The sequence below is a fragment of the Otolemur garnettii genome, unplaced genomic scaffold (genome assembly GCF_000181295.1).
Source record: "Otolemur garnettii isolate 467f Iridium unplaced genomic scaffold, OtoGar3 scaffold00020, whole genome shotgun sequence".
Lineage (NCBI taxonomy): Eukaryota > Metazoa > Chordata > Mammalia > Primates > Galagidae > Otolemur > Otolemur garnettii.
In genome coordinates, this window is record NW_003852415.1 from 2,032,567 (window position 1) to 2,054,406 (window position 21,840).

At 47.9% G+C, this 21,840-nt stretch overlaps 1 protein-coding gene across 1 annotated transcript in view; it reads left to right on the plus strand.

Moving 5' to 3' along the window:
* Positions 1 to 3,003: 3,003 nt before the first annotated feature.
* Positions 3,004 to 21,840, plus strand: part of JDP2 (Jun dimerization protein 2) — a 32,163-nt gene continuing 13,326 nt past the window's right edge. Inside the window, exon 1 of the mRNA XM_023511580.1 lies at positions 3,004 to 3,253. Coding sequence (XP_023367348.1) covers positions 3,053 to 3,253 — 201 coding nt within the window. The 5' untranslated portion in view covers positions 3,004 to 3,052. The remainder of the gene's footprint in view (positions 3,254 to 21,840) is intronic.

A 21,840-nucleotide genomic window follows, 5' to 3' on the forward strand; every position in this document is an offset into this window, starting at 1 on the left:
TAGAAGCCTCTGGAGTATTTTTCTTGGGGTCTACTGGAGATGGAATTATCCCCTAATAATGACCATCTGATTTTTATGCTACTTGCTGAATTTTGCTTTGCCATGAGTTTATCATTTGTTTGCTCATTTGTTCACTTACTTATTCAAACAAATATTTACTGAATGACCCTTTCTGTGCTAGAAATGATACTGAGCACTGAGGTCACCTGGGCAGCACCCAGCTGTGACTATGCTGGCCACTAGAAATGAGATCTTCAATTGCCAAGTGGCCACACAGTTGCCAGCAATTAGGCCCAGGGACAGTTTTGCCACATAGCAATGGGTCCTTGCACTGGCCCCTTTCCTTTTCTCCCTAGAGGAGGGCAGGAGGGAACATGCAGCTTCTCCATGGTGCCCTGGAACAGCCTCGTGGCGTGGCAGCCTACAACCCTCTCTACATTGCAGGCTCAGTTCTTTTAGTGGAGGTGGGCTCTCTTGCTGCCCCTGGACTCCAGAGCAGTTCAGTGTCTGGGAGGATCACAGCACACCGAGCACCCACATGTGGGAGGTCTCAGGGGCTATTTCTATGTCTGGACTCCCACCCAGACGACCATGGGGAACTTCTAAACCTGGATCTGTGTGGGAGGTAGAGGGTCCTCTGTGCAAGAGAATGATCCTCTCCTGTCGACTGGAGTCTGAAAGTCCCCTATAGAAGGTTATTGCTTCTCTCAAAGGCATCAACACCTCTTCAACCCCAGGAGGGGGAACAAACAAGGCTGAATGGGAAAGCATTGGTCCCAATATCCAGAGACCAGGCATCTAGCCCTGGTTGTGTTCTCTCTATCTGTTTGAGGATAAGTGGGTTGTTTGACTTCTCTAAGCTTTAGTTTCTTCCTGCCCAAATGAGGATTTGGTTTAGGTGAACATAGGGTTTCCTCTGGCTCTGAGAATGCCTAACTCTGTGTGGCTGAGTCTCAGATCTGTTTCAAAAATGGCCCAGGGGACACTGGGTGCTAAGCAGGGGGAGAAGAGATGTGGGTGGACAGGAGGCGATGAGGGCACCACGTGTGGAAGATGTATTAGGTGGAGCATACGTGAGCCTGGGAGGCTGGGCATGGTGACTCATGCCTGTAATCCTAGAGCTTGGGAGGCCAAAGCAGGAGGATCACTTGAGGCTGTGAGTTCAAGACTAGCCTGAGCAAGAGTGAGACTTGGTGTCTGCAAAAAGGAAAACTAGCCAGGCATGGCGATGGGCACCTGTAATCAGAGCTACTCAGTAGGCAAAGGCAGGAGGATCACTTGAGCCCCAGACTTTGAGGTTGCTGTGAGCTATGATGATGAAACTGCACTTTAGCTGAGGTGACAGATTGAGATCCTATCCCAAAAAGAAAAAAAAGAAGTCTGGGGACACCAAGTATCAACTTTGGTGTGAGGCAGGGAGCTGTGGGCAGATGGCTCCCCCAACAGATATAGCAGGTGTGCTGAGGATGAAATGGCAGGTCCACTGTCCATCCCACGTACCTTTCTTTAAACAAAGTGATGTCCAGTGAAGGCTTTGTGGTTCAAGGGTGCAGATTTCTTTCATGCTTTCCCCCTGGGAGTGCAAACCTTCCAAGAAATAGACACCAAACTTGGACAGGGAACTGAATTTCACTGTCGAAAGTGAATGAAGATGGAGAATGTGGTTTGCACTTGTGGCCAAAATGGGCTCACATATGCTATTTTCTTGAATGAGCTAGACCTGAGTACCTGAATGGGGCAGCTGGTTATGAGTCACCCTCCAGGGCCACTGCTGTGGGAGGCAGATAACCTAAGAACAGGGTGGCCCAACCAGAAGCATGGTCTGATGGACTGCACATCCATCTCTCTCTCCCCAAATACATATCTCTCTCCATGGAAAGAGACAGATAGAGATGGAAGGATGGACTGAATATTTTCCCTATGGATTTCTAAGACAGTGGGGCTTTTGATTTTATGGCCTTGGGCAAAAAGGTAGGAAGAGGGACAAATGATTTTATTTACAGGACTCAAATACAGGCACAGTTTTTTACCAAAATGCTACTGAAATGCTGCTTAACAGCTAAGACTGTGCCCATCTGACCTCCATGTTCCCAGGGCCTGCTGGCTTATAATAGGTGGTCAGTAACCAGATAAATAGATAGATAGGAGCCCTTTAAGGGACTAGATGGCTTTACTAGCAGGCCAGCTTTCTTTATTGTCATCAGAGCCTTGAAGTGACCATTTCTTCATCCATGAACTTCCCCCAATAAAGGGAAGGAAGAAATAAGAATTCACTTTGTGTTGATCTAATTTATGTCCTTTCATGGCTGAATCTGCCTCCCTTATAAACCTTTTGGATCTGGCAGAGCTAGAACATGTGTTTGCTCTGAGAATGAAGAGACTGAAGGAATTTTCTGGTACTGTGCACGCACACACACACACTCTTTAACTTAGGTTTGCTTCATCTATTCAGAGTGTCTTAACAAGTATGCAGAATAGGATGTGTGACTTGAGGGGAGGCACCATGCCAGCCCAAAAATAGCTCTCTCTTTAACAGGTGCAAATGTGCTTGAGATTCCACCATGATAATTCACTCTCTTCAGAGGCTGTGTGTTGCCAGTTAAATCTCAGCTCCAACAGTTTTAACTGTGTAACCTTGGGGGACTTATCTTTCTAAGCCGCAGCTTCTGCCTCTGTGTAATGGTCTCTGATCTGGTCTAATGGGGCTAGTGGAGGGATTACCCCAGTGCAGGTGCAGAGCAAATGCTGAATCAGGGTTGCCTGTGATTGGGTTAAGCATTATCTTAAAAAAAAAAAGAAAGAGAAAGGAAAACACTCCTGGCAGTGTCAATATAACCTTGGTGTGAATGAATTGATCAAGTTTTCTGTAACAGGAAGAACTTAGGGCAGGAAGAGAAACTGGGTGAGAAAGGGACTCAGGGGAACAGTGAAAGAAGTGGCGGGTCCTAGTAAGAGAAGAGGCTTAAGCCCTCCTGGAACCTCTTCTCTGGCTAACTGTGCCTGTCCTGCTCTTCTTTCGCCTGCTCCAGGCTGGCCTGCCACTCCTCCTGCTATGATGCCTGGGCAGATCCCAGACCCTTCCGTGACAGCGGGCTCTCTGCCAGGGCTCGGCCCTCTGACCGGACTCCCCAGCTCAGCCTTGACTGCAGAGGAGCTGAAATACGCCGATATCCGCAACCTCGGGGCCATGATCGCACCCTTGCACTTCTTGGAGGTGAAGCTGGGCAAGAGGCCCCAGCCCGTGAAAAGTGAGGTGAGTTTTAGGGAAGGAGACCCAGGTTAGAATCCCAGCTCTGGCTCTAAACCTGCCATGGAACAGCCATGCTTTTCAAAGTATGGGCTGAGGCCTGGTAGCTTCCATGCCATCCAAGACTTACTGGAAATGACCTCCTGAATAAGAATCTGCATTTTAAAAGATCCTGAAGGATTCATGGAATTAATAAAGTTTGAGACACACTGGGCTGGGGTAGGATGCTGAACCTATGTCTGGGTCTCCCAGGGGCAGGGCAAGAGTGATAATGATAATAATAATGAGTGATAATGGCTCAGTGGTCTCTCTGGGTTGGTGGAGGAGTTAGGCAAGATAATGGAAATGTGCATGTGTTTTGAATAGTATGCAAGGGAATGCCAATATTGGATTATCTTTAAAAATTGTCATCATTAGTCATATCATGGCCTCCACCCCTCTTGGCCCCTATCTGTAGCTGAATGAGGGAACTTGGAAGGAGAGTGTCGTGGCCTCCCTTCCTAAGCAGCTGCCAAGAGCAAGGCATGATCTTGGTCAGCCACTATCATCTGCCTTAGATGGTGTTTGCACAGGACCCACATGTGGAACACCCCCTCCTCAGGTGCCCTGCACCTGCAGCTCTCACCAGCTTTTCTTGAGGCACTGCTGAGCGGCAGAAGTCCCCAGCATGGCAGAGGATCAGTGCAGGGCATGCCCCCCAGCTACTGTAAGCGCAGGGCTAGTCACTCGCCCCAGTAAGGCCCCAGCAGGGTCATTTCTTCAGAAGTCTGCCAGAGGCGCTGCCACCTGGAAGGGAGAAGGAGCCCGTGGTGGGCGGTGAGAGATTGGGGTGGGCAGGGCATGGGAAGCAGCTGAGTGTCAGGTGCTAGCGCTCTGCCTGGAGAACATTCACAAGCAAAGGTGCCTGGGGAGCTCAGAGGGAAAAAGCGCTGGAAGTGCTAAAGAGAGGGATTCTTGAATGGAGAAAGGTGTCTGAATACCAACAGGGGAGAGTTGGGGATATTGTGCAACTACTTCTCAGCTCCCTTTCTCCCCGTAAGAGCCATAAAAACTGCAGAGAAGGACTGCTGGGGGCTTGGCTGGGGTGGCATACTGGCCATTTGCAGGCTGGATCTGGCTCTCAGATGTGTTTTGTTTGGCCAGTACAGTGTTTTAAAAGAAACTCAAACCCACATTTCACTTGAAAATTTTGATTAAGAAATTGGAAGATCTGGTCCCACACGGCCCTGTTCCGGCATGGCAACAGCTAATGGGATGGTCAGAGTCACTTCACTTTGTTGCTCTCTCTGGTTTGCGGCAGGCCCCTGCACCTCCCTATTATTCTTAATCCTGCTTACACTGTTAGTTTTGCTTTTGTTACCACCACCTGCCTCCTTTTACCTCCACTACCTGGTCCTTGCTGTAGCCACCTGTACGGAGACACCTAGATTAGGTACATCGTAGGTGCACACTACAAACTGTGGATTGCAAGATGAGAGTTGACTGGGATTATGTGGCGATCACTATGAAAGTCTATGTTATGGTCCATTATTTCACTTCCAAGAAACACAGTCAACAGCCTGCTTTCTGATTCACCCGTGCACGTTTCAACTTGCTCAGTTTATCAGTGTTCCTTTCCATCTGCATAGATTTTACATTTCTTGATTTTTTGTGTATCTCAAAAATTTCATAATGAGCCACTTTTTTTTTTGCAATAGAGTCTTGTTCTTTTCTCCCTGGGTAGAGTGCTGTGGTGTCATAGCTCACAGCAATGTCAAACTCTTGGGCTCAAGCGATCCTCTTGCCTCAGCTTCCTGAGTAGCTGGGACTACAGGTGCCCAACACAATGCCTAGCTAGTTATTTTATTTTTAGTAGAGATGGGGTTTCACTCTTGTTCCGGCTAGTCTTGAACTCCTGAGCTCAGGCTAGCCACCTGCCTCAGCCTCCCAGAGTGCTGGGATTACAGGCCTGGCCTGCCACTGCGCCGGGCCATGCCCCACATATTCTTCTGAATTGATCTTGTAAGTCAACGTCCTGTTCATATTACTTCCTGACTTGTTTAGTGTTCTGTCTTCTTTGTGGAGGACCCTGGTCTTGAGGCCCTCTGTTAGTCATCTTCCTACGCACATAACCTGAAAGCATCTGTTTCTGGGCCATTCTGTAACAAAAATGCCATTTAGAGCCAGTAGCTAAGCAGTTTCATGGGGGTGCTGAGGCCGGGCGTGGGGTTGGTGAAGAGCCAGGTGCCTTGGGCGGGGGTTGCCCAGCTGGCGTTTGTGTGGGGGCCAGAGTTGCCACCTTTCTCTGCCGCAAAAGGCACTGAAGGAACTTTTCTTTGGAAAAGGTCTTTATTTGGGTTGGATATTTTTACGTTTTACAGCCACCCCCAAATTGGTGGCATATGCCCTGTACCTGATAGTGACGCGCTGTCCTCACAGGCACCCACAGACGTGCACCATCCAGGCCGTGAAAATAACAAGCTGTTTTTAGGGCATATTTGCATGTCCTCTCCCGCTGCCAGACTGCAGTTGTTGTGGGGGCGAAGAGGCAGATGGAGATGCGAGGATCGTGCTGGCATAGAGGGAGGCCAGCCCTGCACTGGGAACTGACCTTCAAATGCTTCTTAGGTCAAACCCCGGGAGCAGAGAGGCCTGATTCTTGGAGCAACTAAAGACCCATGGGAGTTGGGGAGAGAAACTTGCAGCTGAACAACTTGTGTTGCAAAGACGTATTTGCATGTGGCAAATTGCCTCCCGTGGATTTTCACATTGGCATTTTAGACTAGTCAAAGTTTCTCGAATAATAAGATACTAACTCACATCTATTAAATATTTCACATGTACCAGCCCATGCACTAAATACTTAATATGTATGGTCTTGTTTATTCCTCACCCAATCCTGGTGACCCCCAGGTTATCCCCATATTAGAGAAGAGAAATTCAAGTTCTAGGGTGGAGGTCAAGTCACTCAGTGTCATGTTTCTGGGAAGTGGCAGCGCTGGGGCCTGGGTGACTGACAGTGACAGTGCTGCTGCTGTAACAGCCATTTTCCACTTGTGCTGAGCTAAGCACCAGGCAGGGTACTAGGCACTGTTTGTAAAGTACCTCACTTGAACCCTAGGAAGTGTTACCGTTGTCATTGTACTCACATACAGATGAGGTCCATAAGCCTTAGAGAGGTCCAAGGTCACTAGCTGGGAATGAACAGTCTAGCTTCAGAGGTGAAGCTTTAACCACGTGCTGTGCTGCCTCCGGCCCCTCACCTTCTGGGCCACTCTGCAGTCCATAGATGGGACTCAAGAATTCTATACCCCTTCCAGGCATCTAACCAGAGTTCTATTGGTCTGGGGAGGCCACATGAACCTGAACCTGGCCCCAGACACTTGATGATTTCAATGACACTGCCCAATTAGTGCTGAGCCCTGCAGTTCTACCGCCCTATCATCTCTCATGCCCCAGGGAGAGTGCAGGCCAAGCCACCATGCAGGCAGCTCTGTCACAGATGGCTCTGGGCTGTCTAGTTTGCAGAGGCCACCAAGTGGTCAGTTTCCTGGGCTGTGACCAAATGCACAAAGCACTTTAGTGAAAGAAAACTGGAGGAATCAAGTTAAACAACAGGTTTTGTGAACTATGAAGTGCTTTGTGTGGATGTTGTTACTATTCTAAAGCTGACTCACATTGTCAAACTGTTTTGGTGCCAACTGCCTGCTGTCCATTTGTTCAGCTGATACTTGTTGAGTACCTAGGCGCTGGGAATTGAACTATGCACAAAGTGGAGGAGGTTGCACATCCCTCGGAGCCGTGCATCGTAGGGAGGGCATCCAAAGATAGGCAAGTTAATATACAATAGGAAAGGTCAGGTAGTGTCAGTACCAGGAAGAAAAATTAAGTGGACCAAGGGGGTGGACAGCGGCAAGACTGCTCAACTTGGTGGCCAGCCAGAGGTCTGGGGATGTCATTTCCTGGGTTATATGATTGTTAGAGCTGTTGCTTCTTTCTTGCCTCTTTCTTCTGTCCTTTCCAGCATTCCTCTTCAAGACAACTTTGCTCTCCAACTATCTCTCGAGGTACCCTTCCTCCGTTTTTCCTTCTGCTGTCCCTATTGGCCTGAAGATCTTGGCCCTTCCTGGCTGCTCTTCTTGGAGCAAACTGGCTGCTGTGGCTGTGATGGCCACACCCTGCCTGTGGGCCTGCAATGCATTTTCAGTTGGGAGAGGAGGGAGGGCAGAGGCTCCGCCCTTGCACACATAGACACCTACCAAACACTTGACAAACAACGTGTCAGACAGGACCCCTCACCCTCTGGGCCACTCTGCAGTGCCCTAGAGGGGACTCAAGAATTCAAAGGAGCCTGGATGGGGTGACCTGTTAAGAAATAGGTTGCAAACTGTCATTCCAAGGGACAGGAGTCAGCTACAGATGAGTCTTGTTGGCCTTAATGACTAATTGGCTGGCCTGTCTTCCTTCCTTCCTTCCTTCCTTTATTTAAAACGCAGGAAATATAGACTTTTCTTTTGGAGATAGGATCTTGCTCTGTCACCCTGAGTAGAGAGCAGTGGCATTATCACAGCTCACTGCAACCTCAAAGTAAGTCCTGGGCTCAAGCAATCCTCCTGCCTCAACCTCGCAAGTAGCATGTGCCACGATGCTTGGGTAATTTCTCTCTTTTTTGTGCAGACAAGGTCTCGCTCTTGCTCAGGCTGTAGACTTTCTGGTTTCTTTTTAAAACCCAGAATATCTATGGGTTTGCTCTAGGGCATACCCTTCTATGAGAGGAAAGGTTGGGGCTGAGGAGCGGAAGGTCTCCGAGTGAGCATGCTGTCTTCAGTTCACTGAAGGCTCCACTGCTCCCTCTTGCCTACACCCAGCCCATTCACATTGTCTGTGCCACCAGCCTGTGTGTGAGTTTGTGTCCCATGTTTAGGTCCCATGTGCAGGGACTACCTCGTACATTTCTTTTTACTTCTACCAGACCCTGTTGGGGGCCTCTCGGGGATTATATATTTAATACTCGCCTGTTGGCTTGCACATTATTGGCGGCGTCATGTCAACTCTCTGTCCCTTGATGGTGATATCTCTCAATTCCTACCTCCAAGCATTGTTCATTAGTTTTTTATTTCTGAATTTAAGCGACTTCAGGCAGTAAAAAAGACAACACAGTGAAAATCAAACCAACCATTCCCAGACTGATCATTGAAACAGTTTGGGAAACTTCTTAAAAATATAGATTTTTCAGACCATCCCCCCTAGGCTCATGGAATCAGAATCTCCACAGGTAGAGTCCTAAGAATCTCCATGGTCAATAGGCTCAGAGATTACTCAGCTGCTTTTGGGAATATGACTCTAAACTGTTTATACCTCTCCTCAGGCTCTCTAATCCTTGTCAGGGAGCATTCCAGGGGTTTCTCCCTGAATCAGTATGTACCCGCCTCCATGGACTGTCCTTTCCAATGTGAGACGTTTTTTCTGTACCTATTCCCCCTGTGACTGCATCCACGTCCTTGTAATTTTCAGAGCAGGAAAAGAAACTTAACTGTGGACTTGACATTGTTGAGGTTCCACCTTCTCCAGGAGGCATAGAGAACATCAGAGGGTTTGCACCTCTGGACAATGTGTGATTTGGAATGTATGGGCCCAGGGTGGTGTTGGAGGCAGAGTCCCTCTCAGCCACAGGTGGTCTTCCCAGAGTTTGTTCATAACAGACCAAGACGCTCATCCATGTTTAGCCTGAGCATAAAAAGTTACCCCAAAGCAGCTGATGTGCTGGGTAAATGTTGGCCTAACCAAGCTTGTGTTTTTAGTGATTTGAAACATAAAGGCAGCCCACTGACATTTTTTAGCAAGCCTTGCATAATTGGTTTTTAATTTGTGGCTCTTTGGAATAGCATTGGCCTTCTTCCCCCTGACTCAGATGCTTTTTATGTCTCATACTTGTTTGGCAGAGAGATCCAATCTGTTCTTTCTTGGAACAGAATCTCCTAACTCATCTTTGAAATCCTTAATTTCCACTTTAGTTCTGTTACTTTGTTAGCACATTTTAAAAAGCTGTTAGGTTTTTTTTTTCTTTAACAATTAAATTTGAGGGAGAATGAGCAATAGTTAAAGGTGGCTATGAGTGCGTTTAACATTGGCTCCTGTGGTATTGAGCCTTATTTGACACCATACCTTGAGCATTCACAAGTGCTCTGAAGTTTTTTATTTAAAATCAGAGGTTGGTCACTCCCATGGTGGTCCCAGCACAGGGACCTTTGAAGGTGGTGGCAAGGAGATAGCTGGGTCTACATGTTCTTAGCAGGAATCAGACACCTCTGAGATGTTCAGGACGTCCCATGGCTTCTTACATTTCCTATCTTAGGTTGGGGATTATAATAGTACCTACCTTAGTGTTGCTATGATAATTACACAAACAAATGCAGGTAAAGGTTTTACATGATGCCTGGCGTGTAGTAAGACATAGGTATGTGAAGTAGAGTTGTGATGCACTTTCCAAATGTGTCGGTCATGCAAGTCAGTTTTGATAATTGTGTCAGAACTTGTTTCTTGGGCTTTATTTCCTTGAGGATACTTTGCCCTTGGATGTGATGGATGGTCAGAGTGTTTGAAGGCACCTTAGGTGTTGTGGGAACAGGGTACTCTTCTGGCTTCCGAACCAGAGTGGCTGCTCTCTGGAAAGAGCTCTGGACTTGGGTTCAAGCTTCTGGGTTCAAAGTCTTGCTCTCTAGCTCATTGTGACTTTGGGTAAGTCAACTGAGTTTCCTTATCTGCAAAACAAGGAAACTCAAAGAATTTTATCATGAAGATTAAGTGAGGCACTGTGAAAGATGGCCTTGACTTCAGTGCTATACGCATGTAAATTAACTTCGTTAGGACTGAGTCCATGTGTGGGGCATCATTCACTCTGACAGCACTGGCCTTCCCGATGTGGTCAGCCTTTGACCTGGGTTTCAGGGAAGCAAGCAGACCTTCCTGTTTCTGGTTGTTTATGCAGTTTAGATGTAGTTGGAGTTTTAGTTATCATCACAAATTATAGATGAGAAGGCTCAACCATCTGTTTTCCCCTGTGCTGCCTTGTGGGACAACCTTATCTTGCTTCCTGTGGTGTTAAGGTCATTGCTGCATTCCCATTAGCCATCAGGTATTTTTTGTAGCCCTACAGAATAGCCTCTTTAATCCATGCTAGGCATCTTGCTTTGATGTCCCCAGATCCACTGGCAAATTAGACTCAGAGTTGGGAAACTAAGTCCTCTCATGGGTGACACTCATCTGGCTAAACAATTGTGGAGCTGTTGATGTCTCTCTTCCCTCTACTCTGCCCAAAAGGCACAAGGTAACTTGGTCTGAGGTTGGAGCATGGAGGCCTAGAAGAACATATGGACAGGGTCAGCCATGCTGAGAAGCTGCTGGGGGTGAGGACCTGGGCCTGCTCTGGGCTTAGTCACTCCTTGAGGTTGTGCACAACCCGCCATATGCGGGACTTACTGGCCGTGCTTTGCTCTGTGGCTGCACGGTCTCCTTGTACTGAGCACACTAATGCGTGTGTGATCTGGATGACAGAAACCTGCACAGGTTGCCTTTATGGTCCTTTTCCCTACCCCTGTCACTTCTCCAACTTCCACCAATAAACCCTTGGCTTTTGGAAGCAATGAAGCAGAGCACAACTCTGCACTGGAATAGGTTCTGGATAGGTCACTAGATGTTTGAACTTCAGTTTCTTCCCTTGTAAAAATGAGTGGCATAGACCCTTACCTCACACCATGTACAAAAAGCAAACTAAATGTACCAAATACCTAAATTTCAGAGCTCAAACTGTAAAACTCTTAGAAGAAAACAGCCATAAATCTTGGTGACCTTGGATAGGCAGTTTTAGCTATGATACAAAAAAACAAGCAACAAAATAAAAAAATAGATAAATTGGACATCATCAAAATCGAAACCTTTTGTGCTTCCAAGGATACAAGGTAAAAAGGCAGCCCACAAGATGTGAGAACATTTTTATAAACCATAGATTGGGTGAGGAACTTGTAGCTAGAGTATATAAAGAAGTATGATACCTTAATAATAAAAAGACAAATAACCCAATTGAAAAATGGAGAAAGGATCTCAGTGCATATTTCTCTACAGTAAATATGTAAGTGGCTAGAAAGTTCATGAAAAAATGCTCAACATCATTAGCCATCAAGGAAATGCAAATCAAAACCACAATGAAATACCACTTCACACCTACCAGGATGACTATAATTTAAAAGGAGAGCTAGGCTAGCTCATGTTTGTAATCCTAGCACTCTGGGATGCTGAGGAAGGAGGATTGCTTGAGCACAGGAGTTTGAGACCAGCTTAAGCAAGAACAAGATCTTGTCTCTACTAAAAACAGAAGAGAGTTAGCTGCACATGGTGGCATGTGCCTGTAGTCTCAGCTACTTGGGAGGCTGAGGGGGAAGGATGGCTTGAGCCCAGGCGTTTGAGGTTACAGTGAGCTATGATGATGCTACTGCACTCTACTTGAGGCAACAGTGTGAGACCCTGTCTCCGAAAAAAAAAAAAAAAAAAAAGAGAGAGAGAGCGGGAGATAATAGCAAATATTAGCAGGCATTCAGAGGGGCCATAATCCTAAATTGCTGGTAGGATTCTAAAAGGGTACAGCCACTTTAGAAGACAGTGTAGCAGTTCCTCAGAAGGCTAAACAGATTTGCCATGTGACCCAGCAATTCCACTCCTACATATTTACCCAGTAGAAAGGAAAACATGTCCACACAAAATCTTGTTCGTGGATGTTTATAGCAGCATCACTCATGGTAACCCTAAAGTGGAAACAATCCAGATGTCCACAAATTGGTGAGTGGACAAATAAAATGTGGTATATCCATACAATGGAATATTATTCAGCCATAAAACAAAATGAAGTACAGATCCATGCTATAATATGGATGAACCTTGAAAACAGTTTTCTGGGTAAAAGAAGCCAGTCTCATGAAGTACCACGAATTGCATAATTCTATTTATGTGAAATATCCAGAATAGGCTACTCTATCGAGGGAGGTGGTAGAACCAGTCCCTGGTTGCCTAGGAGTGGGGATATGGGAGGAGTAGGGAATGATACCTAAGGGGTATGGGCTTCGGCCCAGGGGTGATGAAAATATTCCAAAATTGGTTGTGATGATAGTTGTACAACTCTGAATATAGTAAAAGCTGGTGGCCAGATTACACTTGTGAATTATATCTCAACGAAGCTGAGATGTAAGTGCAGAAGAGAATACTATCTGCCTCCTAGAGGTATGGGAAGGATGAAGAGGGATCATGCATGTAAGTCACTCAGCATGTAGCAGAGCTTCAGAATTAGGAGCCATGGTTATTAAAACTCCATTTCGGGGCAATAGCAATAAAGCAGTCAGGACCTGGTAGGGCCACTTTCTCCTTGTTCCTTTTTATGGCCGGGAGCCACCCAGAAGCAAAGAGCAATAAAGCTCCATACAGAACACGGGAAAAAACATGAGGTAGAACAGTAGTTTCTAACTCTGGCTACTGATTAAAATTCCCTGGAAAGCTTTCCCCAAAATGCCCATTTTCAGCCTGAGTGATAATGAAATCCTGTCTCTACAAAAGAAAGAAAAAAAGAAAAGAAAAGAAGAAAAGAAAGATTAGCTGGGCATCGTGGCATACACCTGAAGTTCCAGCTACTCAGGAGGCTCAGGCAGGAGGGTCACTTGAGCCGAGGAGTTTGAGGTTGCAGTAAGCTTCAATTACATCAAAATGAGATCTATCTCAAAAAAAGGAAAAATTAATGCTTCTGATTTAATTGGTCTGGGTGGTGGTACTTGCTGGTGGTTCTTCTAACCTCTGGCCACTGGCTGAAACCCTTGGCACAGTAGACACTAGCCTAGGTCTTTAAAGGAGTGAGGGCATCTGAGTTGAGGACAGAGTGCTTATATGACCAGTGCACTTTATGGTTTGCAAACGTCTTTCATAGACATCACTTGCTCTGATTTGTTCTGAGAGCCCTATGAGGTAGGTGTTACTAGTACTATTAGTTGTTAGGAAACTCAGACTCATAAGATTAGGTCACTTGCTAGGGTCTCATTTTTAAAGCATAATTTAATCTGTTCTATTAAGAAAAGCAAGATCCACATGCATGTTCATACCTATTAGTTACCAAGTCTAACACCTCAGAGCACTGCCAAGGTGACATCTAGGGTCAGGTTAATCTATTTTGTGTGGACTTCAGAATAAAGCTCTTCCTGCTGCTTCTCTTGAACTGCTGAGTGTCCTGAGAGTGTAAGGCAAGCATTATCTATCTATCTATCACCATTTGTAAGTAACCACCGATCTGCATATACAAGGAGAACAAAGGACAGGAATAATTTGGAAGCTGAGGCTATCAGAAACCTGCTACTGTCCCACAAAAGCTCTAAATTCAAGGTTTTGCATCAGTCAAAACACATCTTATTGTTCTCACTGAATGACTAGAGTAAGTATTTGATGCAATTGTAAGCCTTTCAATAAAATGCGCACCACCTTTATCTATTTGGTATTTCATGGTATCATTTGAACAAGAAGCTTCTGCTGCTGACACCAGCCTGAAATCCACTGGTTCCTATTGGCACTACCCAAAGTGGGGTCTGCAGAACATTTGGGGCCTTGGTAGAAGTGCAGATTCTTGGGTTTCACCCTAAACCTACTGAAGCACACTCTGTAGAGCAGTGATTTTCAACCCGTGGGCCATGAAAAATTTAAAAGATCGCGTATTAATGTATACAGCTATGATTTAATAATAAAAAAAAAGAAGTTCAAAGCACAGTAAGTGCATTCTTTTTTTTTTTAACCCATTTTTTGATCAACATAATGTAAATGTGCTGCAGAAGCATTTAACAATAGGTTCAAGCGTGCCACGAGATAAAAAATGTTGAAAAACACTGCTCTAGAGGGTGGGGTCCAGAAATCCATGAGACAGTAAGCCCTCCAGGGGATTCTGATGTTCTGTGCATGTTTAGATGACCCGATCTCCCCTTCCAGCTCTGACTGGCAGCGATTCTATCTGAGAATGGCTAAGAGATCTGAAACCATATTTTCCTCCAAACCTATTTCAAGCTTCCTGGATAGATCCACCTGCCATTCCCTGGGTGTTCTTCAGTGCATGTGGTCCCTGAATCCGGGTAAGGCAGGGCATGTTCTCTGAGTCAGCAAACATCTTAGTGTTTCCAAACCAGTTATTTCCATGTTCTGAGATACTCAGCATCACTAGTGTTTGCGCCCCAAGGAACTTCTCAGTGAATGAAGGTCCTTTATTGCTTTAGAAGGCAGCGTCAGTGAAACTGAAACCCTTATTTGCTGTTGCTGACCCGGACTTCTCCACAGTTCTGGTCTGAGAAACGTGCAGCCACTCCACAGCCCTGGCAAGGGGAGCTCTCTACCCTGGCTCACCTGTCCCTCCTTACCTCCTCTCCGAACAGTAATTGCATTCCTTTCCTTAATATATCACTCCTAGTAAAATCACCCTTCCGTCCTCCAGGCCAGGTATCCCCGTCACCTCGGTGGGATTTATATTAGCTGGCGTTGAGTGCCCTCAATATAAAGGTCGCCATTCTGCTAGGTGATTTGTCTGTTATCTGTGCTTTCTGCCTGAAAGAAATTGGCTGAAATCTGTGTTTTAGCCACACACCCTGCATACAGATTAAACAGAACTGCTTTGGTGGAGAATAATTAAGCCAGGGACCTTGTTTTTCACCTTCATGATGAAAGACAAATGACTTCCAAAGGCTTTAATAAGATGGCTCTTGAAATGTTCTTCTACTTTAGCCAACTCGGGACTTTCTGAACAGCCTTGTTCATAAATATTCTGTGCAGCGACTGCATTTTCATTTAATTGTAGATAGAGTCATTTGCAGGAGCGCTTGTCTCCGTTTTTGACCCAGTGTAATCAAGGCATATTACACCATTTGTTGTTGTTAAAGAATCAGTTTCAGCTGTATTATTAACTCTTTGAGAAGAAAACAGATTTTTCCCTGCCAGATGCGCTCTGCTTCTTACCATTCTTTTGGGGGTGGTGAGAGTCTCGTGGGGACCACTATTTTTCTGCTTTTCTCATCTTTTGAAGTGATTGTCAATTGGACAAGAAAACAGATTGATTGCCTAGTGAGAAACCAAACCCCACTAAACCATAAATATGAAACGGTCCTGAAATAGACCTATTTCAGCAAAAGCCATGATTCCCCAAATAGTTCTTCTGCAGCGAAAGGGTTTCCCGGCAATCACTGTGGCTTTTTCCTTCCATGTTAGGTTTTCCGCCTGTGCCGAGGTGATTTTTCCCATGTCTCCTGGATGCTTGCTCACCTCTGTAGTAACAGTGTTTGCTCTTTCCTTCACAGGACTGTCCCCAAATGGGTGTCACCCTGCCCAGCCGGATTTTTCAGGCTTTGTTCCAAACACAATGCTGTCTTTTCTTAGTGGTGGAAATGGGCCCGTTCTTCACTGCTTTTTTAGAGAATGGCCCTCCCCTAGTCTGTTCATGTAAACCAGCCTCATACTTCAGCAGCCTGTTGTTTTATGGGTTCTTTTAACCCCAAAGGCTTCTACTATGAACCAGGGGAGTTGGGAGGGCCACCATCAGAGATACACTTCCTCTTGCCAAAATATGAGGGGAGAGAAGCCAGTTTGGATGGATCCACCTGTGGACTCTGATGCCGGACAAAGATGGCAGGGCGTCAGGCTTCCAGTTCATAAAGAAGGCGTCCCTGCCTATCCTCCCAGAAAGCAGTGGCATTCTGGTTGGTCTTGCCACTTCTGACCCAGGGATCTGAGCACTCACTCCCTTTCTCTGACCTTGAGTTCCTGGCTTGGGAATGCAGTGGGGATCCAGGACTCGGGTCTTCTCAGCTGTAGAACCCACCTCAGGTTGTGATTTTACAGCCCTGCTCCCGGCCTGGTTTCCTGCAGGTGCCCAGCACACTGAGCAATCACTTATCCGCTCGCGCCCCCAGCCACGAGGGCTGAGTGACTCATCTTGGCAGGTGGAGCCATTGCCTCTGCCAGCTCTCGTTCAGAGCCTTCACCTGGTAGTTGGCTGAGCTGCCTTGAGCAAGCACGGCATCCAGCGTGGGTTTGTCCATAGGCGGATGTGTTTAATTATATCCTGGCACTGGGGACAGCTGGAGTAAAGTGGACAGGGAGTCCAGAGTCCCGGGTTCTTGTCCAGGTCACCAGCTCTGTAGATCAGACCTCCCTTCCTCCTTTTCTTTAGCAAGCTTTTCTTGAACACTCCTGATTGTCACAAACCCTGCAAGGTGCTGAGCATGCAAAACGTCAGCAAGACACAGGCTGTGCCCTCGTGGATTCCCAGTGTAGTGGAGGAGCCAGAAACTGAGGATAGAATGCAACACAGTACAGGCACAGAAGACTCAGAGTTCCGTGTGAGCACAGAGCAGAGGGACCCCTCCCACCCGCCTGAGAATCAAGGAAGGCTTCCTGTGGGAGGGGGTGCTGGACTGAGTGTATAGGAGATATGGGAAGTGAGCCAAGGGCACAGCCACGCGAGGATGCACAGGCCAAGGCAGTGTTTCTGCAGAAGCTCACGTTTCAGCAGCAGAGCTGAGCTGAGGGTGGGATGCACGGGAAGTAGGACCACAGGAGGTGAAGCTGAGTCATAGCAGCCTAGTTTGACATAGGAACTTGGTCTTCATCCTGAGGGTGAGCAGACCAGTAGATCTGCATTTTAGGAAGAGCCCCTCGAGGGCCTGGGATGGAGGATTGATCTTGCAGGATCAGGGGGCCTCGTAGGAGACCGGGGCAGTGATGCAGGAGAGAGAATGGGCCTGGAGAATGGCCATAGGGTGGACGGGGGGAGGGGAGGGATTTAGGATGTAGAATTGAGTGGCCTGTGTGGTCACACTGGGAGCTAATGAGAGGGACGGGGAACAGGGAGGCCCGTGCAGCTCCAGGAAGGGGTGGAGAATAGAGATGAAGTGACCAATTGAGGGTAAGGACTTCAAAGCGCTGAGGGACATCCACATTGAGTTTCCAGCTGGCGCGTGGATGCTTGAGCCTAAAAATCAGGATTTGGTTGGCGCTTGTGTATAGGTTGAAACCGTGTGAGTAGATAAAAACGAGGATCTGTCGATAGTGAGGAGAGAAGCAGGCCAAGGGGAGGGCTTGGAAAGCATCAGCCTGGAAAGAATGAGACAAGGGTCAGAGGGAGGAGGCTGTGCAGGCAGGTCAGAGGGCAGGCAGGTGTGGAATAGTGGGCCCAGGCATGGAGAATTGAGGGACGAGGGGTGATGCATAAGCGGGCTGAGCTGGGAGGCCGGGGCAAGAAAAGAGCGGTGTCCTTTCGACTTGTCCATGATGACCCGGTCCCTGCCCTCATGTATGATCCTTGGAGCAGGCCATTTGCTTCCCTGGGCCTCAGTATTCTCATCTGTAAAATCTAGGCATTGGCCTAGGTGCTTTCCAAAAGCCCCTTTCTGGCACTAAGGGTCTGTGAAAGCACAGACTCCTTAAAAGGAGGTGGGGGACATGCTCCCTGCATCTCCTTCCCTCTCCCCTCTACAGAGGCAACACTGCCCTGAAGGCAGGACGAATAAAACCCGGGAAGGCAGAGCCAGCAGGGACTTCGGAAGGGCAGCCTGATGTGGTGGAGTTGAGCCTCTATCTTCCCCTCCAGCCTCAGTTCTCTCACTTGTAAAGTGAGGCCTGTAGGAGCCACCTTGCAGGTGTGTTTGAACGTTAGTGAGGGTGGAAGCTCTTATGTTTATTAAAGACAGCCGGGAGCCAAGGGGTGAACTGATCCACCCAGGGTCACCAAGGTCACAGAATAAGGGCTTTGTGGTGACTGGAATCCAGGCCTCTGAGGACAGCTGGGCCTCTGCTGGGGTCTGTCGCTCACCAGAGGTTATAAATCCGCAGCTCACAGGCCAGCGCAGGCGCGGATGTCTTTTGTTTGGCTCACGTGGTGTTCCTTTCAAAGCGGAGTTAGTTGCCAACATTAAAAATTAGGAGATTTTACTTTAAAATTTCCTATTTGAAGCTTGTCTTGAAAACTTGGAAGATTTGGCACCACTGAGCTGGGTCACGTTGAGTTGCCTGTCCCCTCCTGTGTGGGAGGGGTGGGCACAGCCCCGTGCAGCCCTCTTCCTTTACCAAGCTCTAGTTACTACCTTGGCCCCTTAGGGGTGACTTGCGTTTGCAGCCCCAGCCTTAGACTGACCGTTTGTCTAGAATTTTCTTCTAAAGCCCCACTCACCATTCACTGATGCAGCCCACTGAGGTCCCTTGGCCGCTTTAGTGAGAAAGCCTGGCGAGATGAGGCGGGAGAGACAGGAGGGCAGAGCTTCCAGCAGCCCAGCCCCAGGGAACGTGCTGGATGGGAGGCTGGCCACCGTGGGCTGCAGAGGTCAACAGGGTGTTGGCTGAGGGCCCCTGGGGTTTCCTCCTCCTCCCTCCTGTAGTGGGAGGAGGCAGAGGAGGTCGTAGGCCCAGCTGGCTGAGGTCTTGGCTCTGGGCTGCCCTACTTATATTGATATGGGGGCCAAGGGGACAGGGAGGGATCAGAGCCCCTAGCTCAGTGTGGCCCTGTTTATGAGGGGAATGTCTGGTATGTTTGGTATTTGGGTGTTTACTTCCCAGGGTGCTCATGGGTCCCTGGTGTTGAAATGAGGCTCCTCCGTGCAGGGGGGCCCTGGTGGGCCTTGCTGTCTGTTAGGCCCAAAGGCTAGATTTGGAAGCTGCAGGGTTTTTGCTCAGTGACAACTCAGCATGTCCACCTCCCCTTTCTCCTTAACCCTCTCTCTGGTCTCCTTTGTGTGCCACATTTTGCCAGTGAGGGAGAGTGAGTGTGGTACTGCCAGCAACAGCCATGCCTCCTGTCCACCCTGGGGAGGGAGCCAGGGAAGCTGGTGGCCCCAGACCCCTTCTTGTGTTCCATGCTCACTCCTTCCAATCCTGTGCAGCAGGGCTCAACACCTTCCTTGTAAGTAAGGAATGGAGGTTCAGAAAGGCCAAGTGACTTACACAGGAGTGCACAGCAGGTCCACCATCCAGAACTTGTGGGGAATTCAGGCCCTGGAAGACCTGCCCAAAGGTCATGCTATCAACCTCTCTGACAATTCTTTTTTTTTTTTTTTGGAGACAGAGTCTCACTTTGTCACCCCTGGCAAAGTGCTGTGGCATCATAGCTCACAGCAACCTTAGACTCTTGGGCTCAAGTGATTCTCTTGCCTCAGTCTCCTAAGTAGCTGGGACTACAGGCGCCTGCCACAACACCCAGCTATTTTTAGAGACAGGTCTCCGTGTAGCTCAGGCTGGTCTCAAACTCATAAGTTTAGGTAATTCACCTGCCTCAGCCTCCCAGAATGCTGGGATTACAGGCGTGAGCCACCTCGCCCAGCCATGGGGATTTTATTTATTTATTTATTTTTTCAGTTTTTGGCCAGAGCTGGGTTTGAACCCACCACCTCCAGCATATGGGGCCAGCGCCCTACTCCTTTGAGCCACAGGCGCCACCCGCCATGAGGATTCTTAATGTGAGATGAAGTCCTTCGTACTTTTGCTACTCTGATTAGTGCTACGGTTTTTATTTTTTGAGGGTCTTTTCCTAAATGTTTGCTTATCACACGCTTTATTGCTCATTTCTCTCATTGCTTCATCCATGTGAGACTTTCTGTATCTTCAACGTCTTGGGTTGAAAGTGTCACTTTCTCTTCTCATTCTTTTTCTTTGTAGGTCCTATAAGATATATTTTTGAAAATGTTTGTGAAAAGTTAGAATTCAAAATCTCATCACCAGGATGTAGCTGAAAAAGAGAGGGCATTCTTATCTCATGTGGGGGACATGTGTGCACCACGGGCTCCTGGATGAGCAGGAGACACTCAGGCCCTGGGGCCAAAAGACCTGGGTCCCAGTCCTGAGCTGTCACTGAGCCTTCATTTCCCCAAATGCAAAAGTGGGGAGGCAAATGGAGCTGTCCTAGGTATTTTACTGAGACAGCGAATTCAATCTAGTTAATTTAATTAATAGACACTCATTGAGGACTCCTTCTGTGGCTCAGCTCCAGTGGTGAAGGGGATAGAGTAAGATGTTGATAAAAACAGATGAACTGTGAATGGGTTAACTAATGTTCTCAGGGGAGACTGACAACAGGCACTGGTGAGAAAGGTAAGTGAAAGAACCTGGAAGGAAGTAAACTGGAGATAATGAGGGGCTTTTTTATAGATTGGGCTGGCCAGCCAAGGTGTCCCAGCAGAGGGAACAGTAAGTACAAACCAGGGAACAAGGAAGAATGTAGCCTTTTGAGGAAGAGGAAGAAGGTCCTGTTGTTGGAGTTGGGGGTGGAGGAGAACAGTGAAGCAGAAGGTCAGCAAGTGTGGCCCTGGGAAGGAGCCTGGAGTTTGTTCCTTACGTGACAGAAGCCATGGAAGGATTTAAGCAGGGGACTGACTTGCATTTTGACAAGTGAGAGCAGAGCCATTGTAATTGTCCCTGGGGCAGAGGCAGCCAGGGCTGAGAGGATCATCACTGCTTGCTAAACAGACAACGTGAGCCCTTCACTGCCTCCAGGGCAAACGGCAGGTGCACACAAGTCCCCTGGGAATCGTAGACCATGCAGATTCTGGCATAGTAGGTCTGGGGTGGGGTTCAGGGTATCAGCATTTCTAACCAGTGCTCAGGAGATGCTGTTACTGCTGACTGCAGATGACACTTGGCGTTCCTCTACCAAAGACCACAGCTCCTGTCTGTGACCCTCTGCCATGGCTAAGCGACAGCTGTCCCTGGGTTCCAATAATCACTTTTGTTCCTGGCCTCTTTAGGCCTGGGGTGTTTGTGACCCCCCCAGTGCTGCTGGTCTTGGGTTCCCTAAGCTCTGTCCACCCCTCTAAATAGTTCCCTTATTAAACTCTCTTTAGGCACCTTTGATGAGCCATCTGTTTCCTGCCCAGACTCCCGAGGCAGAGGACCTGGTACAGGCCAAGTGACCCACCTCTGTTTGATTTTGGCGGCTGCGGCACAAAGGCCCTTCTTCATCTGGGCTTTGTAACCACCCCCCCCACCAATGGTTCTAGAAGCATTGCTCTGGGTAGGATTGCTCCCTTGCCTCACTGGGGACCATCTTCAGCTCCTCATTGTCTCCTGGCACCACTGAACTTCATAAGGGTGGAACCTTGGTGTCCCAGGTACTTCAGGGTCAAGGTGCAGGAACCTTCTCAAACTTCCTCTAGGCCGAAGAGGAATTTTCAGGGCAGATCTGGGGATACTTCATGGACCCCCAAGGACAGGGAGCATAGAAAGGCCTCATGGGGTGGGTTCAAGAGGATTGAGGCGGTTTCTTTCTCTGTGTTTGTCTTCTGTCTGTCCACCATGTCCCTGTGCCATCTAGGCCATCAGCCTCCGGCCATGTCATTGTGTGTTTCTCTCTGTCCCTGCCTCCCTCCTCTCTCCACGCATCTTTATCTCACTGGGGTCTGGCTCTTTCTGTGTCTCTGTGTCTCTTTCTGTCTCTCTGTCGGGAGCTCCCTTTCTTGGGGCCCGGGCCATGACATTGAAGGAGGTGCTTGCCCTCACTGCCAACCTATACTCACTTAAACATGTGCCTTGAGGACCTTGTCTGCCTTAGCCGCCACTGGTTCCCTCTC